The 19,770-nt window shown below is 41.2% G+C and overlaps 1 protein-coding gene across 1 annotated transcript in view; it reads right to left on the bottom strand.

Moving 5' to 3' along the window:
• LOC110153462 (protein tyrosine phosphatase receptor type M) overlaps nt 1–19,770 on the bottom strand; it is a 583,698-nt gene that overhangs the window by 133,894 nt on the left and 430,034 nt on the right. The window contains exons 17-19 of the mRNA XM_055151363.1: nt 14,044–14,127; nt 9,948–9,974; nt 4,284–4,295 (exon numbers count right to left, since the gene is read on the bottom strand). Of these exons, the coding sequence (XP_055007338.1) occupies nt 4,284–4,295; nt 9,948–9,974; nt 14,044–14,127 (123 nt within the window). The remainder of the gene's footprint in view (nt 1–4,283; nt 4,296–9,947; nt 9,975–14,043; nt 14,128–19,770) is intronic.

The raw sequence follows: 19,770 nt of genomic DNA, 5'->3' as shown, positions 1-19,770 counted from the left end.
TCTACAAATAAACATGAATTGCCTTTCTTCAAAATATTACAAAATAAATTAATCAAACTTTATTTATAGAGCACTTTTCATACAAAAAAAATGCAACACAGAGCGCTTAAATACAAAAAAAAATTAAAGAGGAACTAAACTTTATTTTGTATATGGTGTTTCAGTTTCGGTTTTTGTCAGTTTTAGTGCAAAATTTGTATATTTGCAGTCAAAAATGTATCTAAATGAGTGTGACCTGGCTCCAATGACCGCTGCAATTTCATGTAGTTGGTGACATCACACAGAACTACCCCGATTACAGCCTGGTGTTTCGGATGACAAACACCAGGCTGCAGGGGTGGAGTTTGAAGTGTGGAGACATGTTAGACCATTCACGGTGTTCCTTAGACCCTCACCAAACTTCACGCTCTCATTTTGTCCTCCAGGTGCTGCCCCAGGCTTAGTCCCACTTTATAGATTCACATTTTATTTTACATTATCTAATTGTATTCATTATATTCTTGTCCAAATTTTGTAGAAATCTGTTTCAACTCAACATTTTAAAATGATATTCCAGCACGTATTCAATGACTGTTCTGGTCTGGTTTGGTCATAACTTTCAAATTCAATATCGTAAAAATTTAAAGAAATCAGAAATTTGGTTTAAATGGTTCTCTATGTAACTTTTCCGTTTGAGGATTCGCCACTGACCTGCTCATCATATTATTGCCAAAATAAAAGGAGTCTTGGATTTATTAAAAAAAAGTGTAAGTACAAGTAACTCACTCCCCACCTCTGCAAATGAACAATGAGTGGTGACATAATGCTTGTAACATACACTACCAGTCAAAAGTTTGGACTTTTTCTCACTCTATGGTCTTTTTCTATATGTTTACTACTTTATATACACACAGAAGATGTCAAATATATCAAGTAAGATGTATGGAATTATGTAGCAAAGAAAAAAAAGTTAAATAACTCACCCTCACTCACTCAAACTACCCACTTTTTGTTTTGCTGAAAAATATTTATTTAACTTTTTTTGTGAACTAAATGATTCCATACATCTTGCTTCATATATTTGGTGTCTTCTGTGTGGATATAAAATGTAAAAAAGTAGTAAGAACTTTGAATGAGAGGATGTGTCCAAATTTTTGACTGGTGCTTTTTAAACATACACAATGAGTCAAAAGTTTGGACACACCCTCTCATCCAGTATTTTGCCTTGTTTTGTACATTAACTTCTTGAGTTCTTTTTCAAGACAGTACTACAGGAGATGTATTTACTTGGTTGTTTATTTTGTTGACATGTTTCCTGATTTCAATGGCCTCCCTGATCCAGCGTTTGAACTTGTTAAACTTATTTCTTTTTGCATCTAACAACAGAAACACGTCAACAAGGTAGATACCGTATTTTTCGGACTATAAGGCGCACTGGATTATAAGGCCCATTAAGCAAAACAAACGCAACATTTTAAGCAGCCTAAACTTGCAGATGTGGTCTAATCTCGCGCACATTTTAGACAATTCCTTCCTGCTTCTCTGTGTTTGATAGATCTTAAGAAAGCGAATGTCCCCATCTTGCGGGATTTGTGGGCAGGAGCGGGACAAAATATTGCAGATGTGGGCAGGAGCTGGAATGAAAATTACAATTCTTTGCAGGTGCGGGTGGGAACAGGACTGAAAATTCTGTCCCACGCAGACATCAACTTCGGAGTGATTTTTGAGCGCCATGTACCACATAAAATCAGTTTGAGGTCAGTAAGCACAACCAGAATTAATACATAAGGCGCACTGTTGATTTTTTTATTTCAAATGCGCCTTGTAGTCCAAAAAATACAGTACATCTCCTACCGTACACATCTATCTCCATATATTTGATGTCTTCTGTAAGTATAGCAAATGTAGAAAGCAGTAAACATTGAAAAAAAAAAAAAAACACTGAACGAGATGTTGAGTCCGAAACTTTTGACTGTTCGTGTATAAAATAAGTATTATCAAACTCCGCCTATATGTGACTTCTGTTGTGTAGCCCATTAGCAGATGGCCGTTCACTCCTTTACTGTTGGACATTATTTCACCACTCCAGATTGACCAACGCTAGTGTGATCTTTGTGCGATGGATGGACACAACAACACAACAGCACTGAGTAAGAGGATGAGTCATGTGGTGAGGTCTTCTCCATCTGTCCCACTGTACGGCTGCAAAACACGCTAACAAGCACTTATATCCACTGGTTCTATCTATTTTTATTACATTTTTTGGATTTAAACTGAGTTATGAAGTCTTAAATTTGTCTGGTTTTGGTTAAGAAAATGAAAAGGCTGCTTAAAGGTCCTAAATTACAAAAAAAAAAAAAAACTCTTGTGAGCTTTAAGCCATGTTTTAATGTTCCCTGATCAAAAACACAGTGGGACTTGTGTTTTGTTTCATTCACACATGTTTGAGTCATTTTTTATTGCTAGTCTGTCTACATCTCCAAAGCTCAAAATGTTCTGTTCCACCTTGTGATGTCATGAAGTTGTAGTTTTCAGTTTCAACATCTACCCTTTTACCTTTTGTTTAGTAGAGTTTGGAAATTCCAGAGCGGAAATGAGTATCCAAATGATTCTAGTGAAGGTGTGTGGAGTTTAAAAACACAGTGGAGCACTTCCTGTATTACCACATGACATCACAAAGTGGAACAGAGTAAATAAATGCACAGGGTTTGTGTGTTAAATGTGTGTGAATGAAACAAAACACAACTCCAGGTCTGTTTTTGATCAGGAAACAACATTATAACAGATCAGAAAATAGCGTAAGATGGGGCCTGTTCCACCTTGTGATGTCATGTGGTAATACAGGAAGTGCTCCACTGTGTTTTTAAACTCCATACACCTTCTCTAGAATCATTTGGATAATTTCTGCTCTGGAATTCCTGATATCTACTAAAGAAAAAGTAAAAGGTATAGCTGTTGAAACTGGAAAACTACAACTTCATGACATCACAAGGTGGAACAGAGCATTTTCAGCTAGACAGACTAATAATAAAGAATTACTCAGACATGTGTGAATGAAACAGAACAACTTCACAGGGTTCACACTCTTTTTCACTGACAAAATTTCAAATGACTTTTTCATGACCTAAAGTGAATTTTCTATGACTTTACGACACCTACATGTGTAGAATTGATCGGACTTTTAGGACTAAATATGAAATGTTTACTCTTTCCACTCGGTTTATGGTTTGGTATTATAGTTTTTTAACATTCAAAATCCTGCCAGTGCATTTATTGTCGTCTCCTTTAAACAAAAGGCGCAGACGTTTAGAAATAATCATAATTGTCCAATGATAACTTGGAAGAGATACTAAAATTCCATGACTTTTCCAAAACTTTAATTGAATTTACAAAGTTCCAAGACCTTTCTAGGCCATTTTCAATTTCGATGACTTTTCCAGGATTTCCATGACCGCGGGAACCCTGACTTCAAGTATGTTTTTGACGAGGTAACAACATTATAACATGACTAAAAGCTCACAAGAGTCACTTTTCGTGTACTATAGCACCTTTAAACATTCCCACTAGTCCACAGCATGACCAAGAGCAGCTCAGGTTACATATAAATACCCCTTTCTAAACCGTGACCCCCGCTTTCGGGACAAGCGGCACGTCTCCGTTGTACAAATCCACACGCTACAAAAACACAACAATATTATTCTTGTTTTTTCCTGGCGTCCCAATATGTCATCTGGACCGCGCGCCCGTGTGTGGAGGGAGCGGGCCGGCTGCGGTCGTTTCTACGCTCTGTACGCTTTAATCCAGTCAGTGGCAGACACCAGGCGCAGATGCTTAGCGGACAATGGAAAACACCCAAAACAACATGGCAGGAGATGAGAGGAGGAGGAGGAGGAGGAGGAGGAAGAGAGAGAGAGAAAGTGCATGGTCGGACATTGGGTGGACATGTAGCGGCAAGCTGGCAGCGTCGAGAAAAATATATAGATACGGAAAATTAAATAAAAACTAAACAAAACAACCAATAGGAGCACAGATGGAAGGAAGGGGGGCGGGAGGGTGCGTGGATGCGGCAATGGGGGGCGCTGTAGCTTTGACCATGCCAGGCTACCAGTCTCTAGCGTGGCGGCGGGAGCGCGGTAAAGGGTGGCGTGGTGGAGACGCTAACACGTCATGCAAAGAAATGAATAGAATGTATCGTGAATGAAATATGATGCAGAAGTTTAGTTGTTTTTTTTTTGGAAACTTCTGATTTGACATAGAAACCACCTCCTTCCCCCAACCCGATCGCCCAAGTTGGGAGGACTTACCATTAATGGGAACTTTTTAGTTTGCACAATAGCGGTTGTGTGTGTGGAGAAAGAAAGAAAGAAAGAAAGAAAGAGAGATCGGGAGAAAGAGAAAGAGCAGAGAAAAAGAAAGAGATAGAGAGAAAGGAGGAGAGGGGATAAGCAGAACAATACAGCATGAATACCTGGTCAAGATTTAGTTGAAAAGATAAACTGGCTAAACTAAAGATGAGATAATAGTAGCCTAATAGTCAAAGAGGGGGATGCTGAGTGGATGGATGGGGGATTTCAACAGTGCAAGACAAAATTAAAAACGTAACAAGAAGGTTATGGATTCCAGGGAGAAATAATGGTGAAATTTGGTTTTTAATTCTCTGTTTTTGCTTTTTCTTTTAATTGGATTGGCCAATTTCGCTTCGCCTTGATTAAAATGACAAAAAAAAAACAAAAATTTCCAAGTGAAATCTAAAAATTCCCAATCAGACTTGACCTCAGCTGTGACTGTCGCCAACCAGTTCTGTGATGTAACGTCGGAATAATTATTTCATAGCACCGTTGTAGCGCGCAGTGATGAAATATGTGGTTTGGAGTTGCGTTCGAGTGGAAAAAAAAACAGCTTGAACGTCATTAAAAATGCAGCTAAGACAAGACAACGCTCACGACGTTAACTTGGATATCCAGTTCTCGGGTTCGTACGTCCCACTTAGGCAGAACGTGACTTAAGGTTAGCGTGAAAGGATTACAAAGGCCAGAAATAATTCAAAGCGCGGTTCAGAAGTCTGTTTTATGTATTTTAAACATTGTCTACAGCGATGCTACCAAAACAAAACGAGCAAGTAGGTCGTTATCGGTTAGCGGATAGCCAAAGGCGCGGGGATCCACATTAAAAAGAATATTAGAAAAGGCTGTTGTTGTGTTTGGAAGGGGGAGGGAGGGGGTTAATGTGTAAAGTGAGGAGAGAGGGGCGGGGCGTCGGGGCAGCACCAATAACATGGGACGAATTTGGACATAACGTAACAACAATTTAATTAAAGCTGCACTGTGTAACTTTTGTTGTCTTGCTTGTCTCCGTGGAGATGACGTTGCTTCGTTTTGACTCTTCCGTAGTATGATCTCACACTTAAATCTTGCATTGAATCAAGTAGTTTAAGAAGTGTTTTTATTGCTCATAAGACCAACAAAAACACGCATATATTAAACTGTAAATGGCAGAGGTGGGACCAAGTCATTGTTTTACAAGTCTCGAGTCTTTGACCTCAAGTCCGAGTCAAGTTCCCAAGTCAAATACAGGCAAGTCCAAGTCAAGTCTCGAGTCACTGGCCCATAAGTCCAAGTCAAGTCCAAGTCATCTGCTTTGAGCTTCAAGTCATTTCGAAGTCTTTTAAACCAAAGTACCAAATACAGCTTAGATTTTGTCAATTTATATGACTTTTAAACTAAATTATACTAAATAAATCATGGTATTTTTATATATGAGCATTTAAATAAGAGTTGTAGAAATGCAAATTTTTCCTTTTTAAATGTCTTGACAAGATCTTAGTGCAAATCATTACAATCAGAACAGATAGAATTAAGATTTAAAAATGCTGTTATTTTGTTGTGTAATCTGCACTGAAATGGAAGGATTATGTTCTTTGTAGTTCCCTCCACTTTACTGTATTTTACTGTATTGTACTGTATATTACTGTAGTACATTTGAGGATACCACATCACAGTACTTCAGCTCCATCCAAAGTAACAAACAGAAGTGGGAGCAACATGTTCCAGTTTGTTCCTGTAAAATTATGCACCGCATTTATCAACTGTAAAGAGAAAAGTGTTTTCTAAAAATATATATTTTAGTCACAGGCCTCAGGTCCGAGTCAAGTCCCAAGTCAATGAGCTTCAAGTCGAAGTCGAGTCCCAAGTCTTAGTCTATTTTATCAAGTCAAGTCTCAAGTCCTAAAAATAGTGACTCAAGTCTGACTCGAGTCCAAGTAACGACTTGCAAGTCCCACCTCTGGTAAGTGGTGTAACATCTCCACAGATCTGACCTGTAACTTGACCTGGTGGTGTTACTTGTCTGTTACCATGGAAATAGATATGTTTAATGTCATAACGAGACATAACAGAGCTCGTGGAGTAGACGCTCCACCACAAAAGTTACACAGTGCACCTTTAAGCAAGCTATAGAACAGGGCATACAAAGTTATATCATCAGGTTTTTCATTCACAGATCAGCAGGTTTAAACTGGAGCTTCGAAATGCTCAAAGTCTTTTGTTTGAGGGCAATATTTTGGACACTTCTCTAAAGCTTATGTTAAACATGCATTATGTAACTTCTCTGGTGGAGGGTCCATCACCTGTTCGACTCTGGGGAGATGTGTCTAGAACAGGGTTGGGCAAACTTTTTGACTCATGGGCCGCAAAGGGTTCTAAAATTTGACAGAAGGGCCGGACCAGGAGCAGATGGATGGAGTTTTTTTGGTAATCCACCTCATAAAAGAAAAAAATAACCTGGAATATGTAGAAAATATCCAATGTTATTGAAATATCCCATAATTGAAAATCATTCCAAACCATTACAAAAAAAAAAATCAGTCTTTCAAGTCCCAGAGTTTTTACTAGTTACTGAAAAGACTTTAAAAAAAAAAGAAAATTATTATTATTATTCAAATTTGGCAGGTCGGATTAAGAAGATTAAAGGGCCGCATATGGACCTCGGGCCGTAGTTTGCCCAACCCTATCCTAGAATGTTCCACAGTATGGCCATAAACTTAAGAATCTCCATGTAGACAACCCAAATGACAAGTTAGATCTGTGGAGAGGCGACCCCACAAACAGTAAGAATGGATGTTTTTTAAAGATTTTTGAGCACCTTTAGTTAAATAAATGCAAGACAGATCAGTTTAATACCAAACTAAACCAAAACATTAACATCTCCACGGACACAAACAGGTTCCAGAAAAGTTACACAGTGCACTTTAATAAAAATAATACTAATAGTAAATAAGGTTAGTTCTTTGGAGGACCCAGTATGGCGCTGTACACACATGCATTTTTATATTTTTTTTTGTTCTAAACTGTATATTTTGTATTTGCTTATCAACGTCTATTTTTATTTATCTTATTTTAACGCCATCTCTTATTTTTTATTGAATTAAAGTACTTTGTTTTACGTTGCACCATAAAGCCGTTTGTGGTTTGTGAATTTTGTTCACTGACAATGGCAATAAAACTGGCATAAAAATGACTCTGATTGAAAATGACTCGAATTTGAACACCGTTAGGAGATGATGGTACATATAATTCTAATGTAACTGCAATGAGTCACTATTCCAGTATCTTTATACTTTAATGCTTTGGTGGAGGTCTGTGCTGTAGATTGTCACAGAGTCAATCATAACAAACTTCTATTGCTATAAATCCAATAAATGAGTAGCATTTATGGATATATTATTGACTTAATTATACGATTTTTATCTGGGTCCTTAGCTGTAATGCCTTGGTGGAGGTCTGCACTCTCCGGTTGTATTGATACTTAACTGTGACATCAGGCTGGAAGGGTTCTACATGCATGTCTATAGAGGAATTTTGCTTTTTTGGGTTACTTTTTTGTTGATTTCCAACCAAAAAGATGAGAGTGATTAACTAAGAAACTGTTGGCTAATGCGAACTAACTTGACTGTAATTTTATGTGTGAGAGACTTGTTTAAAAGCACAAATCAGCTCACCTGATGTAGTTTTTTCTGGTCAGATTGCGTTAAAATAAATCTCAGTTTAGTTAAACGTGAATAACAGAGCTTCAGACAGAGCAGTGCCTTCAGTTAGCTTCACACCCCCAGAGAATGTTAATGGCATCAACTACAAATAACAACAACAGGAGTAATAATTTTCTATAGTGATAATTCCAATCACTTAGTAGTATTTATGAATACACTGTTGACTTAAAGGTGCATTGTGTAACTTTTTTGGTTGGGGTCCGTCTCCTGCTTGTCCTGACTCTGCCTGGAATGTTCCACAGTATGACATTAAACCACTGTACTTCACATTTATTCAATTACAGGTGGTTTTACAGCTCAAAACACCTAGAAAAAAACAGGTATTCTGATTGTGAGCAGGATTGCCTCTCCGCAGATCTGGCCCATAAATTGGTCTGGTTTGCTCTCCATGAAGATAGAAAGGTTTAAAGCCATACTGAAGAGTTTTCATTCTGCACTCTTCTCTCTCTTTTTGGGTTTATGATGATTATTTATGTTTTGGTTTGTTTGTATTGTGGTTTTAATGTATTTCTTATTGTGTAATGCACTTTGAATTACTTTGTGTACAAATTGGGCTACATGGATATGTCATTGCTCTTCTTTAAATATATTTATTATTTAATTTATTATTTATATGATGGCGGTCTGAACAGAAGATGCAAAAGTCTTCACTTTTTATTCCGCGTTTAGACGAGTGTTTTCGGGAGGAAATCTGCGTGCATACGGTGACGCAAAAGTGTGTGGAATTCGATTGGGTTTGCTTGTACTTAAAGCAACAAGGGCCTTTTTGGACATACGGAAGTTTTCACACCACACATTTTCATCAGCTACTCCTTCCACAAAGTTGTCCCACCATCGACTGGTCCTCCAGGTCTCGTCCATAGCTGTCTGGCTCGCCTGCGATGAGCTGGTGCATCCAGAATTTGACAGAGGTGATTGCAGATCCTTCTCTGTTCACTAATAATATCTCTGCATATTCTGTACATTTGTTGGGATGCCTCCTGAAAGTTTATTAAGGCTGAAGATCGAACGCATGGAAATGATCCGGCACGTTTGTTTCTGTACTTTATGTACGTGTCGTAAACGCGTACGCGACGTGAGCAGATCTGACCAGAGTTTTGCGTCTTGGGCTGGAGGACGGTTTGAGATGTTTGCGTTTTTAAGCCCCAAAAACGCCGTCACCGTCTAAACGAAAGGCACTTCCGATAAAAATATTTTGTCGTTTTTACCCGCAAGCGTTCTCGTGTAAACAGACCCTATGATTTACCTGAGATTTACCTTATATTTATTCATGTACAAGTGGTTTTTAAAACTGTCATACTGCGAAAGATTTCAGAAAATAAACTTGCCTTGCCTTACTGCGAAACATTCCAGACAAAGCAATAACACCTCCATGACGAAAAAGCATTTGATGGACCCTCCACCGGACAAGTTACACAATGCAGCTTTAATTTTGTGACTTTTATGGGGGTCCGTTGCGGTTTTGGGCTTGTGTGATGGCGAGTTTGGGCTGCCCCCTCAGTGCCCGGCCCCAGCTCTCCTCCGCATCCAATGAGAGAGGCTCTAACACATGACGTCACACAACGCACGATGCACATGGGGATGAGTGAAGTCAGCCTCAGCCCGGGACAGCCCCTGATTGGACGGGGGACGGGGTAAGGTAAGGTAAGGTAAGGTAAAGGGGGGGGGCAACGGGGCAAAGGGGGTACAGAGGAGGAGGAGGAGGAAGAAGAGGAGGACATAGGGCCAGAGAAGCAGCAGGCAGGTATGAAGGTGAGGAAGCCAGTTTTAGTAGAAAGAGCCAACAGAACAAAACGAAACGAAAAAAGATGGGAACAGAAATTCTTACTTCACAGGTTTTGTCCTTGTCTTATATCATTGGCATGTACTACACAACTGTTTAAAGAAAGAAGTAACAGCAGAAGAAGAAGGATGTGTGGCTCACCTAAAATAGCAGTTGGAACAAAAGGATCTGCTCAAATCAAAAAAGAGAGAAAGTTGTAGCAAAGAAACACGGTTAGTCGAATATAGTTAGTCAAAAAAAAGCACATAAACAACATGAAAATATCATATTAGCCTGGTTAACTTTTCACTTTCTGAGGCTGTTTTGTGGTTCTGGTTTAGTTCTGATGTAGATTTGGTCTAGTTCTGGTCTAGCATAGTCTGGTCCTGGTCTAGTCCTAGTCTAAGGCTTGTCTAGTGCTTGTCTAGTGCTGGTCTAGTCCTAGTTTAGTTCGAGTTTAGTTCTAGTCCTGGTGTGGTTGCTGGTAGTTTGTAGCATAGTTCCTGGTCTAGTCTGTAGAGTCCTGGTCTAGTTCTGGTCTAATTCTGATCTAGTCCTGGTCTAGTCATAGTCTAGTCCCAGTTCAATCTTGGTCTAGTCCTAGTCCTAGTGCTAGTCCTAGTCTGGTCTAGTCCTAGTCCAATTAAGGTCTAATCCTACTCCAGTCCTAGTCCAATCCTGGTCTAGTCCTAGTCTAGTTCTAGTCCAATCTTGGTCTTGTCCTAGTCCAATCTTGGTCTAGTCCTCGTCTAGTCCCAGTCCAATCTTGGTCTAGTCCTCGTCTAGTCCCAGTCCAATCTTGGTCTAGTCCTAGTCTAGTCCTAGTCTAGTCCTAGTCTAGTCCTAGTCTAGTCCCAGTCCAATCTTGGTCTAGTCCTAGTCTAGTCCCAGTCCAATCTTGGTCTAGTCCTAGTCTAGTCCCAGTCCAATCTTGGTCTAGTCCTAGTCTAGTCCCAGTCCAATCTTGGTCTAGTCCTAGTCCTAGTCTAGTCTAGTCCAGTCCAATCTTGGTCTAGTCCTAGTCTAGTCCGGTCAAATCTTGTCTAGTCCTACTAGTCCAGTCCAATCTGGTCTAGTCCTAGTCTAGTCCCAGTCAATCTTGGTCTAGTCCTAGTCCAATCTTGGTCTAGTCCTCTTCTAGTCCCAGTCCAATCTTGGTTCAGTCCTAATCTAGTCCCAGTCCAATCTTGGTCTAGTCCTCGTCTAGTCCCAGTCCAATCTTGGTCTAGTCCTAGTCCAATCTTGGTCTAGTCCTCGTCTAGTCCCAGTCCAATCTTGGTCTAGTCCTCGTCTAGTCCCAGTCCAATCTTGGTCTAGTCCTACTCTAGTCCCAGTCCAATCATAGTCTAGTCCTACTCTAGTCCTAGTTCAGTCCTAGTCCAATCTAGTCCTAATCTAGTCCTAGTCTGGTCCTAGTCTAGTCCTAGTCCAATTTTAGTCTAGTCCTCGTCTAGTCCCAGTCCAATCTTGGTCTAGTCCTCGTCTAGTCCCAGTCCAATCTTGGTCTAGTCCTACTCTAGTCCTAGTTCAGTCCTAGTCCAATCTAGTCCTAATCTAGTCCTAGTCTGGTCCTAGTCTAGTCCTAGTCCAATCTTGGTCTAGTCCTACTCTAGTCCTAGTTCAGTCCTAGTCCAATCTAGTCCTAATCTAGTCCTAGTCTAGTCCTGGTCTAGTCTCAGTCCAGTCCCACTTTAGATGACATTCAATTTAACCAGTCACAACAAGAAAAGGTGGCATAGTCCTGGTTTAGTCCTGCTTAAAACCTGAATTACAGCCATTTTTGGTCTGGTTTAGTCCAGTTTTAGTTCTCGTTTAATCACATTTTCAGTTTTGGAATAATATAGTCCTGTTTTATTTCCACTTCTACCCACTAAGTACTGGTCCTAGTTTGTCTAATTGTTTGGACGCAGGTTTTCGAGTGCGTTGGCCGTTCAAAAGATATAATTTTGTGTTTGAATTGTTAATTACCATGGCGATGGCGTAGGAGGTCTGTCCAGGCTTTAATATTCTAATTCAGAACGGGAAAGTTCCAGTAAAACGGCATCATTCAGTTAGCGCGGCAGATTAGCGATCGGGTTACCCCTTTTCTCCGTCTAATCAATGAGCTGTGATCCGATTACACCAGACATGCAATTACACAGATAATTTGGAAAATGTTTGCCGCACACCAAAACATTCAGATTTCATCATTAGAAAAATATAGTGGGTATAACGGCGCATAAAACCGCTGCTAATGAACCTCTCCATTACTTTCCAACTGTTAAAGTGCAAACATTTTACATCGAGTCCATCTTATGATTATTACAAGAACGAGTCGAGATTTCAGTTTAGAGAGAAAATGAGTATTATTATTATTATTATTATTATATGTTAGTTCTGGTGATGGGAATCTCAAAACATACTGTATCTTGAGACTAAGTGTGTGTTTTGTTTTGTTTTTCAGTTTATTAAAGATAAGAATTTTAGAGCACTTAGTCCTTGTTTAGTGTTAGTTTAGTTTTAATTGAGTTGTTATTTAGTCCTGGTTAAATACTGGTTAAGGCCTAGTTTATAGGTTTAGCATCAGTTTGGATCTGGTTTAGATCTGGTTTAGATCTGGTTTAGATCTGGTTTAGATCTGATTTAGACCTGGTTTAGACCTAGTTTAGACCTGGTTAAGACATACTCTAGGATAGACCTGGTTTAGACCTGGTTTAGATCTGGTTTAGACCTGTTTTAACCTTGTTTTAGCCCTGGTTTAGACCTGGTTTAGATCTGGTTTAGATCTGGTTTAGATCTGGTTTAGACCTGGCTTAGACCTGGTTTAGATCTGGTTTAGAGCTGATTTAAACCTGGTTTAGACCTAGTTTAGACCTGGTTAAGACATACTGTAGGATAGACCTGTTTTAGACCTGTTTTAGCCTGGTTTAGACCTGTTTTAGACCTGGTTTAGATCTGGTTTAGATCTGGTTTAGACCTGGCTTAGACCTGGTTTAGATATACTGTAGGTTAAATCTGGCTTAGATCTGGTTTAGAGCTGATTTAGACCTGGTTTAGCTCTGGTTTAGCCTGGTTTAGATCTGGTTTAGATCTGGTTTAGATCTGGTTTAGACCTGGCTTTTAGACCTGGTTTAGATATACTGTAGGTTAAATCTGGCTTAGATCTAGTTTTAGAGCTGATTTAGACCTGGTTTAGACCTGGGTTAGATCTGGGTTAGATCTGGTTTAGATATACTGTAGGGTAGACCTGGTTTAGATCTGGTTTAGAGCTGATTTAGACCTGGTTTAGATCTGGTTTAGAGCTGATTTAAACCTGGTTTAGACCTAGTTTAGACCTGGTTAAGACATACTGTAGGATAGACCTGGTTTAGCCCTGGGTTGGACCTGTTTTAGACATGTTTTAGACCTAGTTTTAGACCTAATTTAGACCTGGTTTAGACCTGGTTTAAACATACTGTAGGTTAGACCTGTTTTAGCCTTGTTTCTAGCCCTGTTTTAGACCTGGTTTAGACCTGGTTTAGACCTGGTTTAGATCTGGTTTAGACCTGGTTTAGACCTGGTTTAGACCTCGGTTAAACCTGTTTTAGATCCGGTTTAGACCTGGTTTAGACCTGGTTTATTGCTGATTTAGACCTGGCTAAGACCTAGCTTAGATATACTGTAGGTTAGATCTGGCTTAGATCTGGTTTAGAGCTGATTTAGACCTGGTTTAGATCTGGTTTAAAGCAGATTTAGACCTGGTTTAGATCTGGTTTAGAGCTGATTTAGACCTGGCTTAGGCCTGGTTAAGACATACTGTAGGTTAGACCTGGTTTAGACCTGGTGTAGATCTGATTTAGTCCATGTTTATAGTTCCAGTCCTGGTTTAGTCCTGCTTTAGTCCTGGTTTAGTCCTGCTTTAGTCCTGATTGAGACCTGATAGAGACCTGATTTAGTCCAAGCTTATTGTCACAGTCCTGCTTTGGCGCTACATGGTTTAGCCCTAATTTAGTCCTAGTTCAGCCCTGGTTTCACCCCAGTTTAGACCTGGTTTAGACTTGTTTGAACCTAATTTAGTCCAAGCTCGTAGTCCCGGTCCTGTTTTAGTCGTAGTTTAGTCCTGGTTTAGTCTTGATTTAGTCCTAGTTTACACATTTACATTACACTATGATAATTCTTTTACTCAACTACGGAAATCAATAACACTTTGGGCGGTGTAACTTCTGTCTTTGGACGCTTGTACCTCTTTGTTGGTGGACACGTGTCTTCACAGAGACATAAAAACAGACGCGGGGCTTACCTGGGTAGTAGGAGCCCGAGGGCATGGAGGAGCTCAAGGTATTGGCTTTGGGCAGGGTGAAGGAGGAGGGAGACGAGCCGGCCGCTGCGGATGGACACAGATCAATAAAGAGTATCAGTGATCTGCTGTGTTCACTGGAGCACAAACCAATGAGAAAACTCTATCTTGACATCTCAGTTTCCAAGCAATAGCCGATACACAACAGGCAATTGACGATAAAAGGAAAACAAAACAGAAAAAACTGGTTTATAGATCAAAAATACAATGAAAAACATGAATTGCACATTTTAATTTTGACCCATTTGTCGCCATGAAAACCATAAAAACAGTAAATGGACATATTCAGGCTCCATTGATTCTGGTTTAGCTCTGGTCCAGCACAGTCTGGTCCTGGTCTAGTTCTAGTCGAATGCTAGTCTGGTGCTTGTCTAGTTCTAGTTTAGTTCTAGTCTAGTCCTAGTTCAGTCTTGGTCTAGTTTTGGTCCATCTCAGTCCAGTCTAGTCCTGGTATGGTTGCTGGTAGTTTGTAGCATAGTTCCTGGTCTAGTTCATGGAGTCCTGATCGAGTCCTCATCTAGTCTAGTCCTGTTCTAGTCCTGCTCTAGTCCTCTTCTAGTCCTGCTCTAGTCCTCTTCTAGTCCTTCTCTAGTCCTCTTCTAGTCCTGCTCTAGTCCTCTTCTAGTCCTGCTCTAGTCCTCTTCTAGTCCTGCTCTAGTCCTCTTCTAGTCCTGCTCTTGTCCTCTTCTAGTCCTCTTCTAGTCCTCTTCTAGTCCTGCTCTAGTCCTCTTCTAGTCCTGCTCTAGTCCTCTTCTAGTCCTGCTCTAGTCCTTCTAGTCCTCTTCTAGTCCTGCTCTAGTCCTCTTCTAGTCCTGCTCTAGTCCTCTTCTAGTCCTGCTCTAGTCCTCTTCTAGTCCTGCTCTAGTCCTCTTCTAGTCCTGCTTCTAGTCTGCTCAGTCCTCTCTAGTCCTCTCTAGTCCTCTTCTAGTCCTGCTCTCTAGTCCTGCTCTAGTCCTGTCTCTCTAGTCCTCTAGTCCTAGTCCTGTCTCTAGTCCTCTCTAGTCCTAGTCCTGCTCCTAGTCCTCTCTCTAGTCCTAGTCTCTAGTCCTCTTCTAGTCCTCTTCCTAGTCCTCTAGTCCTCTTCTAGTCCTCTAGTCTAGTCCTGTCTCTAGTCCTCTCTAGTCCTCTAGTCCTGCTCTAGTCCTGCTCTAGTCCTCTAGTCCTAGTCCTAGTCCTAGTCTCTCTCTTCTAGTCCTCTAGTCCTCTAGTCCTAGTCTCTTCTAGTCCTGCTCTAGTCCTCTTCTAGTCCTGTCTCTAGTCCTTTTCTAGTCCTGCTCTAGTCCTGTCCTGCTCTAGTCCTCTAGTCTAGTCCTGTCTCTCTAGTCCTGTCTCTAGTCCTCTTCTAGTCCTAGTCCTGTCTAGTCCTCTCTAGTCCTGTCCTGCTCTAGTCCTGTCCTAGTCCTTCTCTAGTCCTGCTCTAGTCCTCTAGTCCTCTTCTAGTCCTGCTCTAGTCCTAGTCTTCCTTTCTAGTCCTAGTCCTAGTCTCTTCTAGTCTAGTCTAGTCCTCTCTTCTAGTCTAGTCTTCTTCTAGTCCTCTAGTCCCTGCTTCTAGTCCTAGTCTAGTCTAGTCCTCTTCTAGTCCTGCTCTAGTCCTCTTCTAGTCCTGCTCTAGTCCTGGTCTAGTCCTCTTCTAGTCCTGCTCTAGTCCTGTTCTAGTCCTAGTGCTCTACTCCTCTTCTAGTCCTGGTCTAGTCCTCTTCTAGTCCTAGTCTAGTCCTCTTCTAGTCCTGCTCTAGTCCTCTTCTAGTCCTAGTCTAGTCCTCTTCTAGTCCTGGTCTAGTCCTCTTCTAGTCCTGTCTAGTCGTGGTCTAGTCTGTCTAGTCCTAGTCTCTAGTCCTGGTCTAGTCCTCTTCTAGTCCTAGTCCTGTCTAGTCCTTTTCTAGTCCTGCTCTAGTCCTGGTCTAGTCCTCTTCTAGTCCTAGTCTAGTCCTCTTCTAGTCCTGCTCTAGTCCTCGTCTAGTCCTGGTCTAGTCCTGGGGTCTAGTCGTCTAGTCCTAGTCCCAAATCTAGTCCTGGTCTAGTTGTGGTCTAGTCCTAGTCCTAGTCCTAGTCCTAGTCTAGCCTTGTTCTAGTCCTGTTCTAGTTGTAGTCTAGTTGTGGTCTAGTCCTACTCCTAGTCCAAGTCCAAGTCAATTCTAGTCCAGTCCTAGTCCAGTTTTGGTCTAGTCCCAGTCTAGTCTTGGTCCAATCCCAGTCTAGTCCAAGTACAATTGCTGGTAGTTCCTGGTCTAGTGACGGTCCGGCCCTGGTCTAGTCCTGGTACAGACCGATGTCAGGCTCATCATTTTGGTCTTAAAATGCTCGTATTAACCCGCCTACGTGATCCTGGTGTTTTTATTTCGTTATTTTGTCCGTTAATAAATTCCTATTCCTAATATGGAACTCGGCTCCACGTTCACCCCCATAACTGCTCCATTTGACTGGAGCCGAACGCTGTGGGCGACATCACACTTCCTTAGTTGTTATTTACCAACTCCATCCTATCCACAAAAATTAGGACAGTTTTCATAGCGATTAAATATTTAAAGGTCCTATATTACAGAGAATTGACTCTTGAGAGTTTTATGCCATGTTCAGGGTTCCTCCTCTTTTTCAGTGACAACATTTCAAAACTTTTCCATGATTTTTTCATGACCTCAAGTGAATTTTCCATGATTTTACGGCATCTACACGTGTGGAATTGATCAGACTTTTAGGGCTAAATATAAAATGTTAACCACTCACCTTATGGTTTGGGATTATAGTTTTTAACATTCAAAATACTGTCAGTGCATTTATTGTCGTACAATATGTTTATATGTTTGGAAATAATCATTATAGCCTAATGAGAATGATATAGTTGAGTGAAAGAGACACTAAAATTCCATGACTTTTCCAGGATTTCCATGACCGTGGGAACTATGGATGTTATAATGTTGTTACCTCACCAAAAACAGACCTGGAGTTGTGTTTTGTTTCATTCACACATGTTGGAGTAATCCTTTATTATCAGTCTACATCTCCAGAGCTCAAAAATGCTTGGTTCCACCTTGTGATGTCATGAAGTGGTAGTTTTGACGTTAACCTTTCACCTTTAGTTCAGTAGAGACGGGCAATTCTAGGGCTGAAACTATCCAAATGATTCTAGTGAAGGTTTATAGACGTTTAAAAACACAGCGAAGCCCTTCCTTTATTGGAACAGAACGTTTTTAGTTTCAGAAAAAATTGTGAGTTTATAAGTTAAACATGTGAATGAAACAAAACACAACTCCGGGTCTGTTTGTGATGAGGAAAAAACATCATAACAGATCAGAAAATAGCGTCATACGGGCCCTTTAAAACTAAATATTAAACCTTTTGAACGTTAAAAAATCCTCGACATATTGCATACAACAGACGTCTAAACCCACGAATACAACAAACCATTGCTGTGATAACTAATCAATTTTCTTAATCTTAATCTGTGGGTGACGGGCAGCTCCCCTGCGTCTGCCCCATGTGGTTTGACCTGGTATAATCCCGGTCAAAACCATCAGATTACCACGGCGGCGCTGCGGTTTGCCGATCCGCGCCGGGCTGGAGGGGGGCCGGGAGATGACTTGACCTTGGGTAACTGTCTGTCAGTGTGGCGGTTCAAATCCTTCGCAGTCTGTCAACACGTGATCTAAATGCATTACTCCTCGCCCCGGTCTGTTAAAGTGAGTCCGGATAAGCTCTCACAGGATGCCGACCTTATATGGCAGTCGATAGTGTCACTGTGAGGATTTAAACGTCGCGCTACGGATTAGGTAAGGATGGGCGTTAGAATGAGGCATGTGATTGTGTTACAGGTACAATATTACACAAAACTGACTCTCGTGAACTTTAAAGGACCCATATAATGACATTTTCTGATCTATGTTGTAATCAAAAACAGACCTGGAAGTTGTGTTTTTTTGAGTGAAAATGGTAAAATGAGTATAATGTTTCTTTTCAGTTTATTATAGGTGACCATTTTAGATCACTTAGTCCTGGTTTAGTGTTTTAAAGCTGATTAAAACCTGGTTTAGACCTAGTGTAGACCTGATTTAGCCCACGCTTATAGTCCCAGTCCTGGTTTCGTCCTGGTTTCGTCCTGGTTTCCTCCTGGTTTCGTCCTGGTTTTGTCCTGGTTTCGTCCTGGTTTCACTCCTGGTTTCTCCCTGGTTTTGTCCTGGTTTTACTCCTGGTTTCCTCCTGGTTCCTCCTGGTTTTTCCTATTTTCTCCTGGTTTCGTCCTGGTTTTTGTCCTATTTTACTCCTGGTTTCCTCCTGGTTTCCCTGGTTTCGTCCTGGTTTCGTCCTGGTTTCACTCCTGGTTCACTCCTGGTTCCTCCTGGTTTCCTCCTGGTTTTGTCCTATTTTTCCTGGTTTCCTGGTTCAGTCTGGTTTCGTCCTGGTTTACTCCTGGTTTTGTCCTGGTTTACTCCTGGTTTCCTCCTGGTTTTGTCCTGGTTTTGTCCTGGTTTACTCTGGTTCACTCCTGGTTTTGTCCTATTTTACTCCTGGTTTCGTCCTGGTTTCGTCCTAGTTTACTCCTGGTTTCACTCCTGGTTTTGTCCTGGTTTACTCCTGGTTCCTCCTGGTTTTCCTGGTTTTCGTCCTGGTTTCGTCCTGGTTTACTCCTGGTTCACTCCTGGTTTTGTCCTATTTTACTCCTGGTTTCCTCCTGGTTTCGTCCTGGTTTACCTGGTTTTGTCCTGGTTCACTCCTGGTTTTGTCCTGGTTTACTCTGGTTACTCCTGGTTTCTGGTTTCCTGGTTTTCCTGGTTTCGTCCTGGTTTACTCCTGGTTTACTCCTGGTTTGGTTTGTCCTGGTTTCTCCTGGTTCACTGGTTTCTGGTTTCTCTGGTTTCGTCCTGGTTTACTCCTGGTTTACTCCTGGTTTTGTCCTCCTGGTTTCGTCCTGGTTTCTCCTGGTTTTGTCCTGGTTTCGTCCTGGTTTCGTCCTGGTTTTGTCCTGGTTCACTCCTGGTTTTGTCCTATTTTACTCCTGGTTTCGTCCTGGTTTACTCCTGGTTTTGTCCTGGTTTCGTCCTGGTTTCGTCCTGGTTTCGTCCTGGTTCACTCCTGGTTTTGTCCTATTTTACTCCTGGTTTCGTCCTGGTTTACTCCTGGTTTTGTCCTGGTTTCGTCCTGGTTTCGTCCTGGTTTACTCCTGGTTTCACTCCTGGTTCACTCTGGTTTTGTCCTATTTTACTCCTGGTTTCGTCCTGGTTTCTCCTGGTTTTGTCCTGGTTTTGTCCTATTTTCCTCCTGTTTCCTCCTGTTTCCTCCTGGTTTCCTCCTGGTTTCTCCTGGTTTTCGTCCTGTTTCGTCCCGGTTTACTCCTGGTCCCATCCTGGTTTCGTCCTGGTTTACTCCTGGTTCACTCCTGGTTTTGTCCTATTTTACTCCTGGTTTCCTCCTGGTTCAGTCCTGGTTTCGTCCTGGTTTCCTCCTGGTTCAGTCCTGGTTTCGTCCTGGTTTTGTCCTATTTTACTCCTGGTTTCGTCCTGGTTTCGTCCTGGTTTTGTCCTGGTTTCGTCCTGGTTCTGTCCTGGTTTAGTCCTAATTTAGTCCAATCTTATAGTCCTGATTTAGCACTACATGGTTTAGCCCTAATTTAGAGACTTAGAGAAGACTTAGACTTGGAGAAACTTGTTTATGAACACAGATCAGCTCACCTGTTCT

Source organism: Boleophthalmus pectinirostris, unplaced genomic scaffold (assembly GCF_026225935.1).
Source record: "Boleophthalmus pectinirostris isolate CB_2022bp ecotype Guang Dong unplaced genomic scaffold, ASM2622593v1 HiC_scaffold_16, whole genome shotgun sequence".
Taxonomy (NCBI): domain Eukaryota; kingdom Metazoa; phylum Chordata; class Actinopteri; order Gobiiformes; family Gobiidae; genus Boleophthalmus; species Boleophthalmus pectinirostris.
Note: the sequence above shows the minus strand (reverse complement) of the source record. Positions and strands in the feature narration are given on the sequence as shown.